Source organism: Podarcis filfolensis, assembly GCF_964270895.1.
Source record: "Podarcis filfolensis genome assembly, chromosome: 6".
Taxonomy (NCBI): Eukaryota; Metazoa; Chordata; class Lepidosauria; order Squamata; family Lacertidae; genus Podarcis; species Podarcis filfolensis.
In genome coordinates, this window is record NC_139609.1 from 22,815,661 (window position 1) to 22,838,608 (window position 22,948).

The window sequence follows — 22,948 nt, forward strand, 5'->3', positions numbered from 1 at the left end:
TGAAACCGGGCAAAGCCCCTGGGCCCGACCTGATCCCTGCTGAAGCCATCAAACTACACCCAAAATGGTGGGCCGGCATCTTGGCCAAAACCTTCGATGCAATCAACGCTTCCGGTCTCATCCCCAAAATATGGAAGGAGGCCATTATAGTACCAATTCATAAAAAAGGCTCTCCAAAGGAGCCGGAAAACTACCGTAACATCAGCCTCCTTTCGATCATAGGGAAAATTTATGCCAGCTTTTTGATGACTAAATTATTGCGATGGGTAGATGAGACTAACCAGATTGGCCACGAACAAGCAGGGTTCAGAACTAAACGCTCTACAACCGATCATGCGATAGTGCTTTATAATCTGGCACGGAAGTACTCCTCCCCTCCCCGGGACTACCTCTGTGCTGCCTTCTTAGATCTAAAGGCAGCTTTTGACAGCGTTCCTAGAAATATTCTTTGGGAGAAACTTGCGAAACAGGGCATTGATAGAAGACTCTTATGGCTCATAAGCCAGCTCCACGAAGGTACCCTTGCCAGAGTGAGATTCACTCCAGCGGGCGACCTTACAAATTCGATACCAATAAACAAGGGAGTGCGCCAAGGATGTATATTGGCTCCCTGCCTATTCAACCTATTCATCAGCGACATGCGAGCACCCCTAGTTAACTCATCTCCTAGTACACACGCGCCTAGACTAGCGGACTACCGCTGCCCACTCCTTTTATATGCGGACGACGCGGTAATTCTATCTTATACACGTGTTGGACTAACCAGAGCTCTGAAGATCTTTGCCACGTATTGTCAACTCAATCAATTAACCATCAACCATGCTAAGTCCAAGATTCTGATTTTCTCCAGAAGCCGGAGATTATACAAATGGAAGCTTGGTGGAGCAAAAATAGAGCAAGTCCTAAAATTTCAATACCTAGGAGTTATTTTTCAATACAATTTGGGGTGGAAAGCTCAAGTTCAACACCTACTTAACAAGGCCAAAACCTTGTCATATGCGCTCCTCCGATTCTTCTTTTCGGACGGAGCTTTGCATGTTCCCTCGGCCCTAAAGTGTTCAAGGCTAAAGTGGTTGCCGTGCTTGCTTATGCTGCCCCGCTCTGGGCCGTGATGACAGATCTTGCTCCCCTTGAGACTCTGCAAAGCCAATTCCTACGTCGGCTCCTAATGCTCCCCCTGTGCGTAAGCAACGCAGCCATGCGACTAGAATTGAAGGTCGCATCCTTAGAAACTTGCCTGTGGAAGCAAGTCTTCAATTACTGGTTATCATTGTGGCATAGATTACCAAACCATTACCTTGTCCAATGCTTATGGCGAGATGAATTCTCTAGCCTTTGGACTAGTAGAATTCATGCCAAACTCCTAAGTTATGGAATCTCTCCCTCAGATTCCCTAAAACTAGGCCAAATCACTGCTCAAAGACTGATCCGCCAAAGACTGGATGACATCGATCTACAGCGAAATTATATGCTGGGGGGAGGTGTTTGTTCGCCTCAGAACATTGGTATCACTTTAACTTACTGTGTTCCATCATACCTCTCCTCCCTTTCGACTGTTGCCCATAGACTGGCCTTCACCAAAGCGAGGTTTAACGTTTTTCCCTCCAATGTCCTGAGACATAGGTTCTCAAAGGGCCAAGCCCCCGCCGTGTGCGAATGTGATAAGGTGACGCCGGAGTCACTCCAGCACATTATGTTCACTTGCCCCTTGTTTAATGTGCCACGGGCAAATTTGTTGGGATCAATCATACAGAAACTAGAGGGTACCCCACCAAAATTCCACCTTGCCCAAATCTTGCAGGACAAGGATACCCACACGACCCTGAAGGTGGCTAGGTTCCTAGTTGCTGTCCTTTCCCAAAAGCGACGCCAAGGAGCTCTACAAGCTAATTAAGGCGTAGTATGCCTTTCCATTTTATAGTATTTTATTGTTTATAGTATTTTACTATTTTATTGTTATAGTGGTGTTTTAGCGATTGCTTTTTTCCCCCCTACGGCACAAGCTGTTATTTATGTGTTGTTTTTACCTGTATGGGCCTATGGCCGTAATAAATGAAATTTCAATTTCAATTTCAGTGGTCAGGGATGATGGGATTTGTAGTCCAACAACCTCTGGGGACCCAAGGTTGAGAGTAGGCTGTTTTAGAGGGTTAAATCCCACAGAGTTATTCCAATGCAAGTCCTGAAGTGGATAAATCTAAGTAACTTGCAGTCTGTTCTGCAACCCAGTTAAAGCAAAGTACTACCATTTAAGCCAATTGTAGTACTGTTGACTTCAATGGGGCTCTAATCAGTTTAAATCTAAGGTTACCAATTTAACTATAGAGAGGATCAGGCTGCACGTCACCCACTTTTAAACTATCGATATGAAATTGATGTCACCTGTAACTCACACATTATCACTGAGACTGTGAAGCCCAATTTTTTCCAATTTTGTAAAGTGGAGGATTTCAGCAGCTGAGCGTATTGGTTATTGACCGAGCAAATTGATATCAAATTTCCCTTCAGAGATGGTCCATCATAAATAGCTCATGATTTTACCTTTTTCTAGAGAATGAGATCACTAAGGGTGAGCTGCCGCTCCTATTGAAGTGTGTGGCAAGCCTTCCATTGTGGGCTGCAGCCTAAATGGGTAATTTAAACAAAATGGGATACTACACTTTGGATGGTTCCTTCAAATTACATTTTCAGTCTGTTTCAAAAGAGGCCATGTAGTCCTGAAAAGGTAGTGAATTTGCACATACTGTATAATGCATTCTCTGCTCGGACTGATATATATACCTACTGGTGAAATCATGTAAGATTTTCATTTAAAACTTGGAGCACAATTTCTGCCCCCATGGATGTTCAGCTGTGTAGAAGTGGAGGGATCACCATGGAGACGAATGGCATCTTCCTCCTTAGGATGTGCACAGTCCTATACTCTAAATAGGAAGCCTGCCTCTTTTGTTTCCTATCCATCCCTACATTTCCTGCCCAGGGATGTTCCATTGGCCCCTGCAACAATTCCCCATAGGCACAGGACTGTGGGTTTGTTTTTCTCTCTTTCCAATAAGGACCAGTGTCGAGATGTTGGAGAGAGTAATTATAATGCTTTCACTTCAAAAAAGGAACCAGTCATTAGGCTGTATTACAGTGGTAGGCAGTTGGTGTTCAAGAGGGGAATGGCAGAATGGGGCTGGCATAGAGACAGGGGTGAAGGAAGGGGGTGCGGTGGGTGAGGGACGCCCCGGGTGTCACCACTGAGGGGGTGACAAAATGCCAGGCAGCACTCACCATGGGGCCTGCAGCACGCCTGAGCCACATGTCTCTCCTGGGAGAGAAATGGTGGCTTGGGTGCGTGCAGGCTCCACGCTGCCCAAATGGTCCGCCTGCTGACCCCCCCCCCCAGCTGTAGGGTGGCTGGCTGACTGGGAGGAGGCAGGCAGACTCTAGAGGCCCTGCAATGTGCCCCTGTGGGTGGCTCACCCCATCCCAGGCACCCAAGCGACTTCCTTTGCTGCTGCGTAGAGAGAAAATGGGGGTGGCAGAAGAAAAGAGTAAGAGGTCCTGCCCACACCATTGTATCTGGGACTGCTTACCTCTGGTATGTGACCTCAACAGATTGCCTCTGAGGAAACGTAGCACTCAGAAGAAGAAGAAAAATAGCAAAAGTTTGTGAATTCTTGAGAGTGAAGCAACTTAATAAATTTATACATCAAGACAGTTTCTTCCAAATGGCACAGTGTCCAGGCATGCTGGGGTTCTGAATGAATTCGGTGCACAATCCAAGCATCTGGACGTCAGGAATTGCCGTTGTACATCCCACACTTAGTGCAGCTCTATATAACGGAAAATACCTGTCCTTATTTAGAAAGTGGTAATGAGACAAAAATGCAACTCCTCTACCTTCCTTCATCTATTGCTATCAATGGATATATTTCATGATGCGTCTTACTATCTGTTACAGCCTTCCGTCTGAATGCAGCATAGTCTATTAAACATCGAAATGGACAAAACAGTACAATAAAGGAAAGTGAGGCTGTCTCATTTATGAACGTTAGATGATAAAACAGGAAAGCACAAGTATTCTGATGCTGTTTAGTTGGTTGGCTTTTTTTCTTGCTCCATGGCTCATTTTCCAACAAAGGACTGGAGAACCTGCAAATCCCCTTCTCAAGGGGGCTGGGTAAAGTTGCTACTAAGCACTGCAGACTTGCCAAGAAAAAAATGCTTCATTGCTTCATTAGAAACTGGTCATGAACAAGGTGAAGGGCCACACAACACATTCTGCTACATGCACATTTGAAAACCCTTCTGCTGTCTGTCCCTGAAGGTACTCGCTGGACGGCCAGGAATGAAATGTTCTTACATTTAAAGATGTATGTATTGGGGATTGTGATTTGCATTGAGAGAATCTGAGGTAATTAAATATATAAACCCATCCTTTTTTTGTTCCTAGGGTCTTCCTGGCCCACCAGGGGAAAAAGGTGAAAATGGTGACGTTGGTCCAATGGTATGTCCTTCTCCTCTGCTATTCAGTGTTCAGTACATGAATGACATAGAGTATTACACAAAAATAGAAGGTCTTTCCTTCTTCTTGCCCTCTCCTCCTATCCCTTGGTCATGAGATCTTCAGGTGAGTCTTGCTCCAGACATCATTACTGTTAGTGGTAAGATAGCCAACTGAGTTTACGAACCTGCCCAGTATGACTGTCCAAATGCTACAAGAATCGATACTAGAATTGGCACATTCCCTGTAATTGTGACTCCCTTTGTCATACATTGGAAGCTCTTAGCTCGTTCTGTAAAATGCTAAGCTAATGGCCCTTGTGCTGGCTTTAATGAATGTAAACCTGATTAATTTGTATTTTGTATTTGTTTCCTACAGGGTCCTCCTGGTCCCCCTGGTCCAAGAGGGCCGCAGGGTCCAAGTGGAGCTGATGTAAGAAACGCATCCTTTGAACAGTTTTTACATTATTTCCCAATTTTTAAACAACTAAGCAAAGCGCATGATTTAACTGACAACCTTTTTTGTCATCCCAGGGTCCTCAAGGTCCACCAGGATCTGTTGGCTCTGTTGGAGGTGTTGGTGACAAGGTAAGTAAATGAACAAACTTAAAAAGAACAACAATGAATGGTGTGGCAAAGGACGCACACAAGTGATATTAATGTTACGCTTTAGGATGTACAGCTGTATACATATTCCAGTTAGTTCTGGTGCTTCAAGACTGTTGCTGTTTTCAGGTGGAATTCAAATACAAATTCAGGTTATGCAATTATAGTTGACAAGGGAGGTCTTCCGCAGCAAGCCTGCTAACCCAAAAGATCAGACTTTGTGATAAGAAAAGTGAAGGAAATGCACTGGAAATCCAAAATAACAGTCCCTTTGACACAAAGCACATGACTTCCTTCAAAGAACCCCAGAAACTATAATTCCCAGCCTCTGAATAAACATTTCCCAGGATTCTTTGGAAGAAGTCATGTGTGTACACAGTCATTGTCTAATCTCCCAGCAAACAAACCAGGATGAATGTTCAATGAATAAATCATTGGGGAGTGCCCTTGGTATCTTCTTGTTCTGTTTAACAACCAACAGATCCAAATTACTGTATTTCATGGTTGGTGAGAATTTTGGAAATGTGTGGTTAGGTCTGGTGGAGAATCAGAATTCAAAATCAGTGTGTTCATTCTCATTGGAATCAGTCAAGCTTTTTAGCTGTACCAAGCAAAGATGTGCAAGATAGGAAAAGAACAAAATATGAGGTTTAGGATTGTTCCTAAGCATTATTTGCTTATCTGCCCAATGAGGAAGGTCTAATGGTCAGATGAATGCACTGCTCCATCTCATTCTTCATCTTGTAGAGAAGCAGCATGGGTAGATACCCCAAGAGTAAGTGGATTTGAGTTGAGCCTCATGTTTCATCTCAACATTCCATATCTAGAACCAGATTAAATTGTGCAAAGTGAAATATGCCATTATGTGCAATTTGCATGATTTATTCTGTGTGCATGCAGCTTGATTAAAGGAGTAGCATACAATTCAGACTGCTCTCCTTCCATGATTTCATTAGGACCTTTGCATCACTTGGATAGATATCAGGCAACACTGCTAAAACTCAAGAGCTTCAAAGAGCTACTAGAAATAGCTCATTGGGAAACTAAAAGCTAGTGAATACATTCCTACTCCAGGGATCCAGGACAGGCACACTTCCCCCATGCACACAAAGTAATGTTTAACTCAAGCACAGGACAGTAACTATTGCAGAATCTAATTCCTTGAGGAGGAACAGGCATGCAGCTTGGCATACATTTGCCAAATATATGTGGTGCCAATTTGGAGAGGCGGAAGTATGCATCTATGCCAAACTTCAAAATTATATCCATACAGTGGAACCTCGGTTCTCGAACGTCTCCATTGATGAATGATTCGGAACCTGAACGCCAAAAACCCAAAAGTAATTGCTTTCGTTTTTGAACACGACTCAGAAGTTGAACAGCTTCTGAGGCACATTTCTCCCTTTTTTCAACGGATTTTGCCAACCACCCATTGATCCTCAGTTTGCGAACGTTTTGGAAGTCGATTACGTTCGAAAACCAAGGTTCCACTGTATCTTCTAATTTTTTCCAGAAGGATACTTCACCTAAAATAGCACGGCAAACCCATTCCAGCACTAATTTACCAAATTTACCAATTTACCATGTCTCAAAATAGCCATTTTCACCTTGTCCACAGATATAGTTACGTTAGTCTGTTGAGCAAAATCTACAAAGAATCATGTAGTGTGGTAAAGACTAAGGATACAATTCCATACCTACTTTCCTTTTAGTAAATGCCATTGAAATCAATGGTATTTATCTTTGAGTAGGCTTGCACTGCAATACTTTTATTATGGCATGGACTGGAGTTCGGTGGGCTGGAGTTCACATCATCAGACTCACTAAATATTTATGCCATAATAAATCTGTAAGTCTTTAAGGTGCCACAAGAATCTCTGTTACTTTTACAAAATAATGCGAGAATGTCAAAGAACCAGTCTTCCTCCCAAGCTGGTATTTCAACAGTAATAGTATATGGGATGATTCTGTTTTTGGTACTATGTTAAGTTTATTGTAGACTTAACATTGACTTAAATGCTAGTTCACCAGAATTAAGACTCTTTCAACACTGTTTTTACTATCTGACATATTTTATTAAATTTTTGTTGGGAAGATCAGCATCCAGATTAGACCTTTTCCATCCTGTTATATGTCAGAAAGGACATGTTTATGTAATGCAATTTATTCCTGTTGGTTCTCTTTCATTGAATAGAACCACACACATACCATTTTAATGTAATAATCTAACATAAAAACAAAAATGAGTTTTGAGAAGACGAAACACTGCAGGACTTTCATTTCTTGAAAATATGAGGCAATCTGTACACCTTGGATTTACCTCATTTACCAGATTTAACTTTACCTGTCATGGGTGTTAGAAATCCTGTGGATTATACAAAGTAGGTTATATGAAGGAGTCCACAGTGAGGTGGACTTTAGTAATACTATGGTTTCATTGAGTTAGTTTTTTGCAGTGTCCAAACCATGGGAACTCCAGAATCAATGGCACGTTCAAATCCTGGTTCCATTTGGTTCTCCCTGCTAGATAATGGTTTACCCAAGAATTTTAGATCTTAATGGGTACCATAAGATAAGTACCATAAGAATTTATAATAATAATCATTTATTATTTATACCCCGCCCATCTGGCTGGGTTTCCCCAGCCACTCCCGTAGGGCACATTCAGAAGAAACTTTCACCCATTAATATGAAAGGGAAATTACATATTGTGTGGCATGGACATGTCAGAAACAAGCATGAGAATCATATATTGTAGAGTTGGAAGGGACCCTGATGGTCATCTCGTCCAACTTCCTGCCATGCAAGAATCCTGCCATAGCCATCCCTAGGTGCACTCAAACCACCAGCCTTCTGGTTAACAGACAAACACACTGGCCCATTGTACCACAGGCTCCACTCTATTTTTTTTTTTTTTTTTAAATAATATTTATTGAAGTTTCCAAAATACAGAAAGAGAAGAAAAGAAATTATGAAGATACATTCAGAACCTTATTTTCAAACATCCACTTTCTGGGACTCCCCCCTTCCCCCACCCCTACCGTATTCCCCTTTCATATTGTTGTTTCCACAAGTTCTGTTTCTGATTTAAAGCACAATTTATATACCCCATTGTTCAAATTTAAATTTATACAAACCTTATGCAACACCCTTGATAAAAAAAAGCAAAAGATCTCTCCCCATAGCCCGCCCCCTTTTCTTTCCACAATGTCCCCCTTTTTTCCCATTAAAGTAAAAGCACACAGAATAAAAGTATAAAAAAAATAAGAAATATATTAGAAAAAAGAAAACCAATTCAGAAAATAGTTGCAAGCCTTTGGATTCTAATTCTCCCTCCCCTTCCCCGGTTTAATTTCCCTTATCCTCCAATCTATGTTTCCAGCCTGGAAGTCTTAAGTCCATCAATCCCATTTTTCCCCCAACTCCTTGCAGAATTATTTCCCATTTTTAGGATTACTTTTTAAAAATTAATTCCTAAATCTTTAAAAATGTCAAATTATAAAATTCCCCCCATTGTTCTTTCAAGGTTATAGTCCAGCTTCCTCTTGTTCCGCTGCTAAAACTTTCTTATTCAGAAGTTTAGTAACTCTACATGGGTTGTTGTTATTCAGGAACAAAAACTTGCGTTCAGTCCCTTCCTTCTTCAGTAAAGTATTCTGTTGTCTCCTTTTAGTCTAAACACCCTGTAGACGAGATTCAGTTTCAGTTTTGCAGCTTTCCCAGGAGATAACCAGTTCTGTGAAATTCCGAAGTGTTGTATTTTTCCCGGCTTACGCCCATCTTTGTAATGTCCCGAAGCTCCTCTAGGGGGGTTGTTGTAACTTTGTTTCCAAAAGTCCGATTGTTCTCCGTATTTTCGCCATTTTGTATTCAAGTCTTAACAAATTATATCAAGTTGTAACAAATTTGACCAGCAAGGTCCTTGTAATAAAATCCTCTTTAAAATTCCGACTTTGACAGCTACTTTGACAGCTGTCAAAATCACCGGCTCTTTTCACCAGGCTCACTCCTCAATCGCCCCGGTTCCCAGGGAGGGGGGTGCATTTTCCTTCTCCTTCAATTCTTCCTCCAGCACAATTCTTGTACTTTCCCATCATGGAATTCTTGATTTTAGCAAAGATACCGTTCTTTTTGGGCCTTGGCTTCCCAATCCTTGTTTTAAAATGTCTACAATAGGGAGGGGGACTGACTTCCTTTTTAGATCCCCCCCCGCTCGTCTCAAATCCCAAAAATTTTTCTTCTTTTAAACCCGATTTCCAATTTACTCACGGGTTGTTGTTAAAAGTCCAAATTCTCAATGGAAGAAGTCAGCGCTCTCCGCCGGATGGCATGCGGCTTCGCTCGGCAGGGGTGGCAGAGGACTCAAAGCACCACGCTTCTCCCCGGCACCCGATCCGTAGCCTTTAAAAAGGCTCCTTCACGAGTCGGGAGGGCGCTAGCGGTGCTAGCCGAGTCTCCAAGTCCACGGCCCCCGTGGCCGTGGTTTCTAAGGGTCCCCGCATCGCCGGTGCGGTAAAACCCAGCCCCTGCCGAGCCGGCTCCCTCCGGAGCTCGGAGGGAGTCCGCCATTCGGCGATGGCGCCAACCCGGAAGTCCCCACAGGCTCCACTCTAAGAACCTTTATGATTGTATCTAAATCCAGCAAATAGTGTCTCATACATGAAATTGTCAAATTCGGAATTTCTTAAATACATAAACCAAAAACTTACATGTTTGACAAAATTCAACTACCTTTGGTTCAGTCTCACTTCTCTCATCTGAGCTCCACCTCTCTCCTATTAGGGTAAATTCAACAGAAATCGAACTTTACAGATTCAAAGACCTAAGTTTCCCATATGGTTGAAATTTTAAGATCTCAAAGAATCTGCAAATTGAGAAGATTTATTTCAAGTCTGTATCAAATTAAATCTAAGATAATTCTATGCTTTTATTTTTGCACAGTCAATATATTTGTCTATACTGATGGGGTCTGGCCATGGTCTGTATTCATCGCTGCCTCAAATTATTGAGTACTAGTGACCATGTAATATACAGTGGTACCTCCGGTTGAGCACGGGATCCGTTCCAAAGCTGGTCGGATCTTGAGGTGTGCATATCTGGAGGTGCCACTTCTGCACAGGCATGCATGGCGAAACCCGGAAAAATACTTCCAGGTTTGCCGCACACGTATCCCGAAGGGTACGTAACCAGAGATTACGTAGAGGTACCACTGTATATTGAAAAATGCTGAGGCATGTTCAGGAGAGGTATAATTTATTCTGATGCATGTACGGCGTAATTGAACAAAAAGGAGAAGACATGGTTTTGCAGTTATAACTTGGGTGCTTTTTGTTTGTTTGTTTGTTTTTTGTTATTCAGATAATTCAAAATTGGGCAGGTTTGTTTGTTTGTGAATATTGGGATTTGGTATGACAAAGCAAGTCAGGTATTCTGAAGGCCTCTTCAGAAGATTTCCCATTTTCCTTTGCTTTCTTGACCTAGCAGTTGGCTAAAAAGATGGAGCCCTCTTGAACTTTCCCTTTCCACTTTTCATAGCTGAAGCCCTTTCTAAATTGTTTTGCCTTGGAGCACCACGAGTCCTTTCCATATTCTTTTTGGTACGCTACACAGATCTTATCCCTCTAGGTGCAGATCTGTCACAGCTTTGCATTCAGAAACACTGACTGAAGTCACAGGTCAGTCAAAATCATTTGGGTTTGTCACGGGCCACTTCTTAATCACTCCCAGAAAGTGAGGCGGTGCAGTTCTTTCGCTTACAGCCCCAGGTGTTTCTCCTTCCTATCCAAAGGAAGATTCAGCCACTTATTTTGGGTACTTCCAATTTTATTTCATTGCTTTTTCTATGCCAATAAGATAAATAAAAGGAACTGTAGCTCACCTTACCCGTATCTCGGGTTTTCATTTCCTCTGACAAGCTTTTTAAGTTTCTGGAAAGGCACTTACTGATACTTCACATAGGGACTTCCTAGGTCTTCCATTTTTTGGAAGAGAAAAAACACAACACTGCGTGAATTGGACTTAATTCGGATTTAGAAACTATTCAAAGAAAATATATAAACCATGCAAGGAAAATTCTGAATTCTCACCCACTAGGAACACTGAGGATAAAAATAATAAAACCGCACTATATATTTCTGTGTCTGATCTTTGTTTCCTTTCCATGGTCTTTTGGTTGGAAGCATTTTTTGACCTAAAGTAAAGTTATCCTCAGGTGGCACTCAGCATCCTAGAATTTGCAGCCCACTGTACTTAGTGCATTTCTGCATGCCTCTATTGTTCCTGTTAATACGGTGTCTATAGCCACCCATCAATAAATATTCTCTGTGCAGTTTTCAAGCAAGGCAATAGTGGGATTACAGTCTATAACAGTTTAAAAAAACAACAACCAAGCCAAATTTTGAGAGTTAGCAGCATTTGATCACATTCAGTCACTGAAACCAATGTCCAAATGTCTATAATCTATCTGTCTGTCTGTCTGTCTGTCTATCTATGCAAAGGGACACAGATGTCACTGTGGTTTAAACCACTGAGCCTCTTGGGCTTTCCAATCGGAAGGTCAGCGGTTCGAATCCCCACAACAGAGTGAGCTCCCATTTCTCTGTCCCAGCTCCTGCCCACCTAGCAGTTCAAAAGCCTGCCAGTGCAAGCAGATAAATAGATACTGCTGTGGCAGGAAGGTAAATGATGTTTTCGTGCACTCTGGTTTCTGTCCCGTTGTCCCAGACACGGTTTAGTCATGCTGGCCACATGACCTGGAAAGCTGTCTGTGGACAAACGCCCGCTCCCTTGGCCTGCAAAGCGAGATAAGCGCCACAACCCCATAGTTTCCTTCGACTGGACTTAACCGTCCAGGGGTCCTTGACCTTGACCTATCTATGCAAACTCCATATATATTTTGTTCTAGTTAATGCATTGTATTTTTAACTACCTTGTTGTTTCTTATTTCTACTATGCATGCTGTCGTATTGGCCAAACTGATCAAAGGTAGCTGTTGTGAAAATGTCCTGTGCAATGCTGAATGATTAATGATTCCAGTCTCCTCAGAAAACACCGGAACTCTAAAGGGTTTCTGTTACACTCAAGCACAAACCGCTTAAAAGCCAACTTCTCCCCAAAGTACTCTGCTTTAAAAAAATAGAGAGAGAGAGAGCAGCCATTGCAATTAATGAAAGGGGGAAGAAAGGAAAGCTTCAAAGAAAACACAGTGGCTGTGTTTTAAAGTGGTGAGGGGAAACCCTTGACCTCTGTATGAAAGGGAAGAAGGAATACTGGCCATCATTGCTGACGTGCTCCTGTTTCAAAACCGATCATACAAAGCCTGGCTTGGCTTGTGGGCTTGTTGCTCATTTCTAAATGGACTCTGAAATGGCTGCCTTGAAATGAGAGCATATCGCACTGCAGCAGTATGTTTGCAAAGAGTGTTCGGTTCAGACTTTGGCATCTACAAGTGAGTAGAATCTCCAGGTAATGGGCCTGAAGAGCACTGCAGCCAGTGGTGTGTCGTCAGTGGACTGGGGGACTAGGTAAAGGTAAAGGGACCCCTGACCATTAGGTCCAGTCATGACCAACTCTGGGGTTGCGGCGATCTCTCACTTTATTGGCCGAGGGAGCCGGCGTACAGCTTCCAGGTCATGTGGCCAGCATGACTAAGCCACTTCTGGCAAACTAGAGCAGCGCACGGAAATGCCCTTTACCTTCCCACCGGAGTGGTACCTATTTATCTACTTGCACTTTGAAGTGCTTTCGAACTGCTAGGTTGGCAGGAGCAGGGACCAAGCAACGGGAGCTCACCTTGTCACGGGGATTCGAACTGCCAGCCTTCTAATTGGCAAGTCCTAGGCTCTGTGGTTTAACCCACAGCGCAACATTTATTTATTTTTTTTTATAAAATATTTATTAGCATTTTCAAGAAACACATAACATACAAAAAACCAAAAAATAAACAAAACAAAAAACACAAAAATACATAATATTCAAAACTAAACACAAAAAAGAAAAAATAGAAAAAACACATAAAGTTTCTGTTACTTATAATTCTTAACCTTATTTCTCAGACCTCCTCGCGCCTCCCCTTCTTATATTCCAATTTAAATTGTCAATTCAGCAAGTCCTTAACTTATTTCTTTACCTTAGCTTAAACATTTATTCTAACATACTATTATTTTATTTTACTTCTTTTTTCCATTTCCTCAGTTTATCTTTAGCAACCTTATTTTCAATTAATTTAAAAAGAAAAAACCAGTTTTACCTTTTTAGAGTTATACATCAATACTTATACCTCATTATTTATTCTTAGACCTTTTTCCTAAAGTCGACCAAAATTTCCCTTCCACGATTTACCCAATTTCCTTACCACTAACAAAGTATAAAAAGCAAATTATCCTTATGTACCCTTTGGATTCCCAACCTCCACCCACCCTTTTCCCGGTTCCAGTCCCCAACCAATAACCATCAGTCTTTATGTTATTTATTTAGCCTGGAGACCTCACGTCCGAACCACAGCGCAACATTTAGTCCCCTAAATTTTCCCCTGGTGCCTCCTTCCCAAAGCCTAGGAAGCCTCTGCTTGGCTTAGGGAGGGAGGTGCGATGCTCTGATGGGTCCAAGAGCCCTTCTGCCATCTCCCCAAAGCCCGGCCGTGACACATGATGCTCACATGCACGATGTCGCAATGTCCCACCCCCAATCAGCCTTGCAAGCTGATGCCTCTGACCCTAACTGTTCTCCCACAGAAAAATTCACTGCACACCACTGACCGCAGCTTCCGCCCTGGGAAGTCACTACCAGTCAAAGTGGTCAACAATGGCCTGCCTCCATATAAGGCAGTTTTATATGTCCATATCTTGATAATAAGACCCATCAGCTGTGGATGGGTCTGTGCTTACCCAGTTGCCATTCCTGGAAAGACGTAAAACTAGTCTCAGACCTTTATCCAATCTTTTGCTGCACAGAGTGAGACTTTGGACTCAACCTTATTTATGGGGTGCCAAGGCAACATACATCCCCGTGTTCTTGAAAGAGCTGGGAGAGAACCCGAGATGAGGTGCTGTCGTAGTGGCAGCTCTCTGTCTCAGGTAACATATTGCTTTATGAGCAGCAGATTGCACTGAGTACAGCAGAAAAGTTTAAAATAGGCATCTCAATAGGGTTCTTAATTGTGTGGGAAGCCTCTGTGAATAGAAAAAAAGGACTAGGATGTGGAGAAGCTGGAAGAATCTGCATGATGTAAAGGCATGTCCCTCAACTCTTTTCTACTCAAGTTTCCCTTGATGGGCTTGATGGAGTGTTGACGTCAGAAGTATTGATACCATGCGACTCATTATTTAAAGTAGCTTCCATTTGCTTGGAAACAAAGGATCAGGTTGCTGGAATGCAATCAGTCATAACTAGTGGTCCATAATTACCTGGTTCAGTATGCAAATTTATGCAACTCATAATGCTCAGGTTTATTAGGAATTGAGCACTGTATCCCCTGGAGGTTTTGGTCCAGCTTGGAATGTTAAATGAGATTCTGCTCACATGTGGCCGGCAGCTTTCAACAGATCAGGTAATGAAAGGAAGCTGCTTTCTAGATGCATTCACAGAAGTTCCTTAATGTTCACTCCTGACTTTCAATGAAAGGGGAAGCTTAGTGTTATAGCCCATATGCATCTCATGTAGAAAGTCCTTCCTTCAATCCACGGCTCCCACAGTTAAAAGGATTGGGTTGTACGGCCTACACAGGGCCTTCTACTGAGATGCTGGAGAGACAGTGACAATCAAAGTTGACAAGGCAGAGCTAGACAAACAAATAGTCTGACTTGGAATAAGGAAGCTTGTTGGGTTTCTAAAATGTCATTGACTGCTGTGGAACTTCATGACCTTTTAATTTACTGAGCTGCTTGAGCAAATAAACCGGGGGAATGTCTGAGCCCTTTGCTGTGCCATTTGTGTTCATTACAACTTCAATCACGCTGGTGGTACCAAGCCAAATCACAATTTTCTAAGTGGGCAGTGTGATGATGCATATGCGCCTAGAACCCTCAGCATGCTCACACCAACATTATGGACAAAAAGAGGAAGCAATGAGCTTTCCCCAAACGAGCTTTCCACAAATGCTTTGCCAAGAAACCTCATAAGTTCCGAGCCAATTCCAAATCAAGCCGAAGGGAGCTCACCCATCACTGCTCATTACTGAAATGATATATTTAGGTTTTGTGTGATTCTGGGTTTTGGGCTCAAGAGAAGAATAAATTTACTTAAACATTTCTTTAATACTGTATAAATGTTGCATTTGCACAGATCGTTTACATATGGCTTGCAAACCATCTGGTGTACTAAACAGCTATCATCGCCGATAAATTGTGCCGTGTTTGCATTTGAGGCCTGCAGTGAAGATTTTATTATTCGTCTGCATGTTATTTCATTATTTGTCACTATGTTTATTTATCATTCTTTCCCTAGTTTGAGCGCCTGACATCACTTTCAATTAAAGTAAATCACTTTGAAGTAGTTTTCCATTAGCATTTCCTAATTCTGTGGGATTTACTTTCAGACAAAGTGAGGGGCGGGGGAGGAGATAGAGAGAAATACTGTTTGATGAGAATTCAGGTAATAGTAGAAAACGATGTTTGATTTTTCTGAAATAATTCTGGACTCTTGTAGGGTGAACCCGGAGAAGCTGGTAACCCTGGCCCTCCTGGAGAAGCTGGAACAGGGGTAAGTGTTAATTTTTTTAATTTTTTTTTTAATAAAGTGTTATTGTAATGTAGCCTTAACCTTTCTACAACTGCAATGTCTTTATTTCATTGCATCAGGGGTTATAGGTGTTTCCTAGGTATATGAATGAGAGAAAGAGCCCTTGCACTCAGTCCAACGATTTTTGGTCATTAGCTACAGTCTGATTGGCTAGTAAACTTACACAGCTCAACTGCCTGGACATACTCAATGGGCTCTGGAAGCTCAGCCTTTCAAATATTGGGGGTTGCTGGTTAGGAAATTAGGCTACATCTTTCTCTCCAGCTCTCCACTTCACCCCAGTTCCTGGATTCCTCAGTGGATACCTGCCCTCTCTGCCTGTTTTTCTGACCCAGCTGATCTGCTGGGTCCTCTTGCCTGTTGATTTGGAGAGCTGCCCTGGCCCCAATTGGCTTCCCTGTGGTTTCATTCTGGAAGGAGTCATACATGCCCATCAACATTTTATTGGCCTACAGATTAGGGACTGAGTTCTACCAACATTTCTCCAATAGCCCTTGCTTTACAGAGGACAATTCAATGATGATGATTTCATTTATATACCGCCCATCTGACTGGGTTGCCCCAGCCACTCTGGGTATCCACCAACAAAATATTAAAAGACAAAAATTTCAAACATTAAAAACCTTCCTGTACAGGGGCTGCCTTCAGATGTCTTAAAAGTCTGATTGATGCTTATTTCCTTGACATCTGATGGGAAGGTGTGCACACCAATAAATTCCTTTCTCATTTCTTGCTCCCTCCCTACATTCTTGCAATCGTAAAAATAAATGATGTCAAAATGTAATTGGCAGTGGGACTACTTTCCAATCTGGAGGCCGATCTGGACCTTCCAGGTGTTCTACAGATATTTTTTGTGGGTGGGGAGTTCAATATGTTACAAAGCTTTCCCCATTAAAATGTGGCGATTATCTCTTCAGAACATTCTACAGCTGATTTCCTTTTCTGCCCCTGTGTCAGTTTACATAATGCCCTGACAATTGTGTCTGTCCTTCGCAGGGTCCAAAAGGGGAAAGGGGTGAAAAGGGTGAGGCTGGACCACCAGGGGCAGCTGGGCCAGCAGGTATTAAAGGACCTCCAGGTGATGACGGACCTAAGGGTAACCCGGTAAGTGACCCTATCATTTTTTTTATTTTAAAAAATAAGACAATGGATTTATAATGGAATACAGCCCTGTTCCATGAGTTTATTCTTTCTGACATGCTCTGCTGCCCCACTAGAGCCACAGCAGCCATGAGGGTAACTCTATACAACCCTCAGACTTATTTCAGAAGCCCAGTCCAGCACCTTGAGTCCTACCCCTAGCAGCCCACTGGGTGAGAAGGCAAAGAGAGAATTGGGCATTTGTCTTGCCAAATGCAAGGCTGTTCTTTTAAAAGAGATTGAGAAACAATACATAACACAAGTGGGTGAGAAGAAGATTTTATTCGTAAACAGCAAGCAATACACACACACACACACACACACACACACACACACAGAGTGGTACCTTGGGTTACATACGCTTCAGGTTACATATGCTTCAGGTTACAGACTCCACTAACCCAGAAATAGTACCTCGGGTTAAGAACTTTGCTTCAGGATGAGAACAGAAATCGTGCTCCGGCGGTGTGGCAGCAGCAGGAGGCCCCATTAGCTAAAGTGGTGCTTCAGGTTAAGAACAGTTTCAGGTTAAGAACGGACCTCCAGAACGAATTAAGTACTTAACCCGAGGTACCACATACACACACACACACACACACACACACAGCATGCACTTCTATCTGCCACTTGGAAGCCCTCAAGAAGTGGTGAAGTGACTCCCCCAGGTAGCCTCTGCTTGCACGGCCCTGCGGCCGATCAGTCTGTACACAAGCTTCAGAGAAACTCTGCCCAAACCATCTGATTTTATAGAGTCACCTCCTCCCAATGCCTCAATTTAACAATTTCCAACATCAAAGAAGGTTTCCAGCACTATCCTCCCAGACTAATTAAGGCAGCTGGGGGTGAGGCTTCATCTCCTCCCAACTGATTAGGACATCAGAAAAGGTTCTCACACCTTAAAAGATAGGGGGAAAGGTAGGAACAGGGGGCAGGAAGGATAACCATGTTAGATCACTAACTCCTCAAAATACAAATATCTTCCAGATAGATTGCCCATACAACATTGAAGGACAGAGAGCGAGGAAGGGGTGATAGAAATACAAAGAAAAATGGGGAAATACTCCCACTTTTGGCTCTGCCCCCACCCACGTCTGGCTTCAGCCTTCCCACACAACAGATTACCCATCAGCAAAAAAGGCATCCCCACTTATGCTCCAGAACCTTGGTCTTAGTTATTTCTACACTGTGTCTGCCATTAATAACTTGGTTGTTTGTTGTCACCAGTTCCAATCTTTAGTTGATACCACCAAACTTAACTTGCTTTCTGTCTCTGTAGGGTCCTGTTGGCTTTCCTGGTGACCCTGGTCCCCCTGGTGAACCTGGGCCTGCTGTGAGTATCTTGACAATTCAGATGGCTAGTAGCAATCCTGTAGACACTTACCCTGGAATGAGTCATGTCAAACTCTGTGAGATGGCTTCTCTGTAGACACAGATAAGATTACACTGTTTCATAGAATTTTATAGGACACTGGGGATCATCTAGTCCAGCCCCCTGCAAAGCAGGAATATGTAGCTGTGCCATACGGGGATTGAACCTGCAACCTTGGCATTATCAGCACCATGCTCTAACTGGGCAGCATCCATTTTCACACCTAAGTGACATTCCTGTGGCTTCAACCAATGCTGGGTGTGGTTTGGTGGAAGCGTGTGGTTGGAAAGTCTTGAGCAAAAAGCTCTGCCCTGGGGACTGGCCCAATTTTGCTTTTAATGGAAGAGAAGCCATGTTCTTTGCATGCAGTTCTAACCATAAGTAGATCATTCAATCTGGACGGTTGTTTTATGTCCATTTTATATTTATCCGACCAAGGAGGTCACAGGTTACGCTCACAACAACCCTGTGAGGGTGGCCCAAGGTTAACCAGGAACTCTATGACTGAGGATTGGAACCTGGATCTCCACACCCTTAGTCCAATATTCAAACTATTATACATTGAATTTTTTTTTCTAGTTGGCTACTTTGCCCAGCCCAAGCAAGTGTCTGAGAATGAATGCTGCTACAGCTAATTAGTATTGGCCCTGCAAAACTGCCTATAGGAGAGGCTGCCTGAGAACCATATGCAAGTCCCTCTTGAGAGCAATTAGATGAAGTGTGGGATTTACATGAGCAATCTTTTCTGCAAGTCTGTAGTAGTTCTTCTAAATGAACGTCATTTTTCTGTACAGGATACAAAATTCAGGCAGGGTTAAGTGAGACAAACATTGTCTTTTTCTTCCTAGGGGACTGATGGTACAGGAGGGGAGAAAGGTGAAGATGGTGACCCAGGCCAACCCGTAAGTAAAATATCTCTAATAGCTCTGTAGTATTTGGAATGTGGAATTGTCACTGAAAAATTGCAGGTTGCATTCCTAGAACATATGAGGACACACACACAAAATGAAAGCAAAATAATGCAACCATTGATTGCATTTTCTTCTCAAATTTAAATCTTTTCTCAGTGGGAAACAAGTGCTGGAAGTGGATGAATAAGCACCAGAGGAAGTAATTAGCTGAGATCCAGAACAATTCATAGGTTACCTTATTTTTCCGTGTATAAGACGCCCCCATGTATAAGATGCCCCTTATTTTTGGGGACTCCAAATTAAGAAAACACCCCTCAGTACTACCCATGTATAAGACGAGCCCCAATTTTAAACCTAAAATTTAAAATTGGTAAGAAAAACCTAGTCTTATACACGGAAAAATACGGTACTTCCAAATTAAACTTTGCTTAGACTTACACAGGCTGTCCTAAGACCAACTGCATGACATGGCCATTTGGGAATGATTTTATGTTGTGTGTATTATTTGAATGAGCAGCAAGGTAGACTCTGGGAAGAAAGTGATATATAAAAAGCTTATGTGGACAGACAGCTACAAGGAATTCAAATAGGTACTTATGGCAAGGCTAGTGGGAACTGGACATTTTAGGCATGCCTGAATTCCAGCTCACCACATCAGATCAAAACGTCTTTTCAATATCAGTCAATCAATAATTTTATTTGTGAGCTGCCTTTCCAAAGTTAAAACCATGCTCAAGGCAACTTGCAACATATAAAAATCACATAATTACAGAATTGCAAATAATCACAGACAAAAAATTAAAGCAAACAGAAGTACGCAACCAAATCAAACAATTTCCGCATAAGATCTAAAATAACAATACAAAGAAATTCCAGAAGAATGTCCACTGGTGCCTCTGTAATAGGTTTTTAAGACGAGGACACCCTACTCTGTTTAAACTTGATTAATTCCACTGATAATGGAACCTAGATGTGAAAAAACAGGGGCATCCTGAGATAAAAGCTTGCTGGCCTTTCCAGTTCTTCACTTATAATAGAGGTGAATGAGTAATTACTATCTAGGAATTTGGGGGGGGGGGAGGTTGTGGTGCACTTCTTCAGCAAAAATTAGGGACAGTGCACACAAAAATGCACATATTTACAGAAATAAAATGCAAAGTGCATTATACCAGGGGAGAATCGTTTGCAAAAAAAGAGCATATTATTAGGAAAACGTCCATACAGAAATGTGGATATTAGGAGTAATACACATGTAAATTCATACGAATTTTCATGTGGACCTTTTTTTTTTTTTTGAAAATGGTAATTGATGCAGAAACTGTTTGAGATCTGTCCATTTGTACAACTGTCACCACAAAGGATCCCTGATCAAATATATCTGAAAGTGTCAAGGACTGTTCTGTGTCAATACAATATTTCCTGATCTTCAGTGGCACGTACCAAGGGTATTCATACAGATATTTTATTTTTCCAGGGTCCACCAGGTCCTTCAGGTGAAGCTGGACCCCCTGGCCCTCCTGGGAAGAGAGTAAGTCATGTTTCTCTATGCAAGTTTTTTTTCTGGCATTTTACCTCAATATCATTTCCCTAACATTGTGCCCCCCGCTCCAAGTTCAAGTTTTTGTGGGCTTGTTTTTCTATTAAAAAATAGCATAAAGAACCCAATTGCCCCTTCTCCTCCTTCCTTCCTCCATGTGCTGTTCTGGGGGCTCGCCTGACCCCCAACCCACTCCGAGGCAGTTTTGGGGGGTAGAGCAGGTACATGTGGAAAGGTAGGGGGAAATTCCCACCACACAAGCTGAAGTCTTTTATGCCATAATTCATGGCCACTTCTGGTACAGCACATTTCAACTTCAAGTTACAATCAAACCTTGGATCCCGAACACCTCCATTTTGAAACATTTCGGCTCCTGAACGCTGAAAACTGGGAAGTAAATGCTCCGGTTTTCAAATATTTTTCGGAAGCCGAACGTCCAACGCAGCTTCCGCTTGGGTGCAGGATACTCCTGCAACCAATCAAAAGCCACGGCTTGGTTGTCAAACATTTTGGAAGCCAAACGTGCTTCTGGAACGGATTAAGTCCAATGACCGAGGTTTGACCGTACTCTAAAGGTGGAGTATTGACTGCAACTTTTTCTGCAATGCTTCAGTGAAGTAATTAAGTTGATTTATCTTACACATCCACAATCTGGGATCAGTCTCATAGGAAGGCATAATAATGTCAAAGATCAAGTTTATGGTAATCCATTGATATGATATCTTTTCTCTGTATGTAGCTTCAAGATCCAACTTGTACATAGTAAACAGTTTTAACAGAAATGTACCATATTTGGAAAGATGTGTTGTTTCCTTTCTTACTTACAGAGAAGTTATGAATTGTGTGTGAGGTACCAATGACCTTTAGGGGTATAAATACACTTAAGTTTGTCATTGTACCTAAGTTGTGGATCATAGAGTTGGTGATGATAAGCAATTGCTGTATGTTAGAACAGGGTCAGAATGGCTGTAATACATGTTGAGTGCATTTTGTAATGAGTGCATGGTCATTTTTATTTTATTTTAAGAGACCCTAGTGCAAATGCATTATTCAGCTCTTCCTGTTCTGTTGTTTTTTCCCCTAGAATTGCCATTTTTCTAAAAGGGAAAAAAAAACTCCATTGCTCATTATTATATGCTAATTCATTGAAACTAGTGCAGCAAGCTTTGATCAATTTAATTGGGACAAATTTTAATCAGCAAGCCTGTGGCTTAAGGGCACAGTAGCTTGGGTTTTTTAGGGCTGTTTTTTTGTTCTGGTGTGTTCCAGCAACAGAGAGTGAAAGCTAAAATATTAATACAATATAAAACCCATGTGCTAGTCTTCTGTGATGAAAGAAATGTGTTTGATGGCACCTTGAGACTAACTTTTAATCACCTTTTTATTACAAAACGACATCAGCTTTTGTAGCTGACAACCAACTGCTTCAGGTGGCTGAGCTGGAACTAGGGAAATCCTGTTGTTTTATCAGTAGTAGTATACTGAATATTCTAAATGTCCAAAGAAACTATAATCCCCGTTAAACCACAGTTTATTACATCCAAATTTCTTTATTTTCTATAATCTTATTTATAGATTTGTAAACAAATAAACAATTCAACAGCATTTCAAATTTAACAATCATTCCACCTACGATTTCCCTCCCCTTCCTTCCCTCCATGCTTCCCCCAAATTTTCAATTTATGCTGCATATTATAGTTACTCTATACTTTCACCTTTTTACAAAAAACCCCCAAAAGTTCACCCCCCTGCTGTTCTTACTCAAACCCTATCTGTGTTTTAACATATTTACACTGAGTTTTAAGTATTCTGAAAACATTTCCCAATCTTTTGAAAAACCAGTCTCTCTCTGATCTCTAATTTTACACATCAGACTTGCCAATTCTACATATTTTATCAATTTCAGCTGCCATTCTTCCTTGGTAGGTGCCATTTTTGTGTGTATAGTATTTGTGTTGCCGTCATTTCGCAAAGAAAAATATTTATCTTTGGGGGCAGATATCTGCTCCAGTTATCCCTAGTAATAAAGCTTCTGGTCTTTTTAGGAAAGTTGCTTTAAATATCTTTTTCGACTAATTATAAATCATCTCCCAAAAGCTATTCTCCATGTTCACCACATATGGTAAAATGAGCCTTCTACTTCTACTTCTTAACAAC

General features: G+C 41.9%; 1 protein-coding gene across 4 annotated transcripts in view; it reads left to right on the top strand.

The window, feature by feature from the left end:
- Positions 1-22,948, top strand: part of COL11A1 (collagen type XI alpha 1 chain) — a 253,111-nt gene that overhangs the window by 197,792 nt on the left and 32,371 nt on the right. For all 4 annotated transcript variants that reach the window (XM_083620394.1, XM_083620396.1, XM_083620393.1 and 1 more), the window contains 8 exons: positions 4,442-4,495; positions 4,871-4,924; positions 5,026-5,079; positions 15,742-15,795; positions 16,831-16,938; positions 18,251-18,304; positions 19,192-19,245; positions 20,729-20,782. In XM_083620394.1, coding sequence (XP_083476520.1) covers positions 4,442-4,495; positions 4,871-4,924; positions 5,026-5,079; positions 15,742-15,795; positions 16,831-16,938; positions 18,251-18,304; positions 19,192-19,245; positions 20,729-20,782 — 486 coding nt within the window. The remainder of the gene's footprint in view (positions 1-4,441; positions 4,496-4,870; positions 4,925-5,025; positions 5,080-15,741; positions 15,796-16,830; positions 16,939-18,250; positions 18,305-19,191; positions 19,246-20,728; positions 20,783-22,948) is intronic.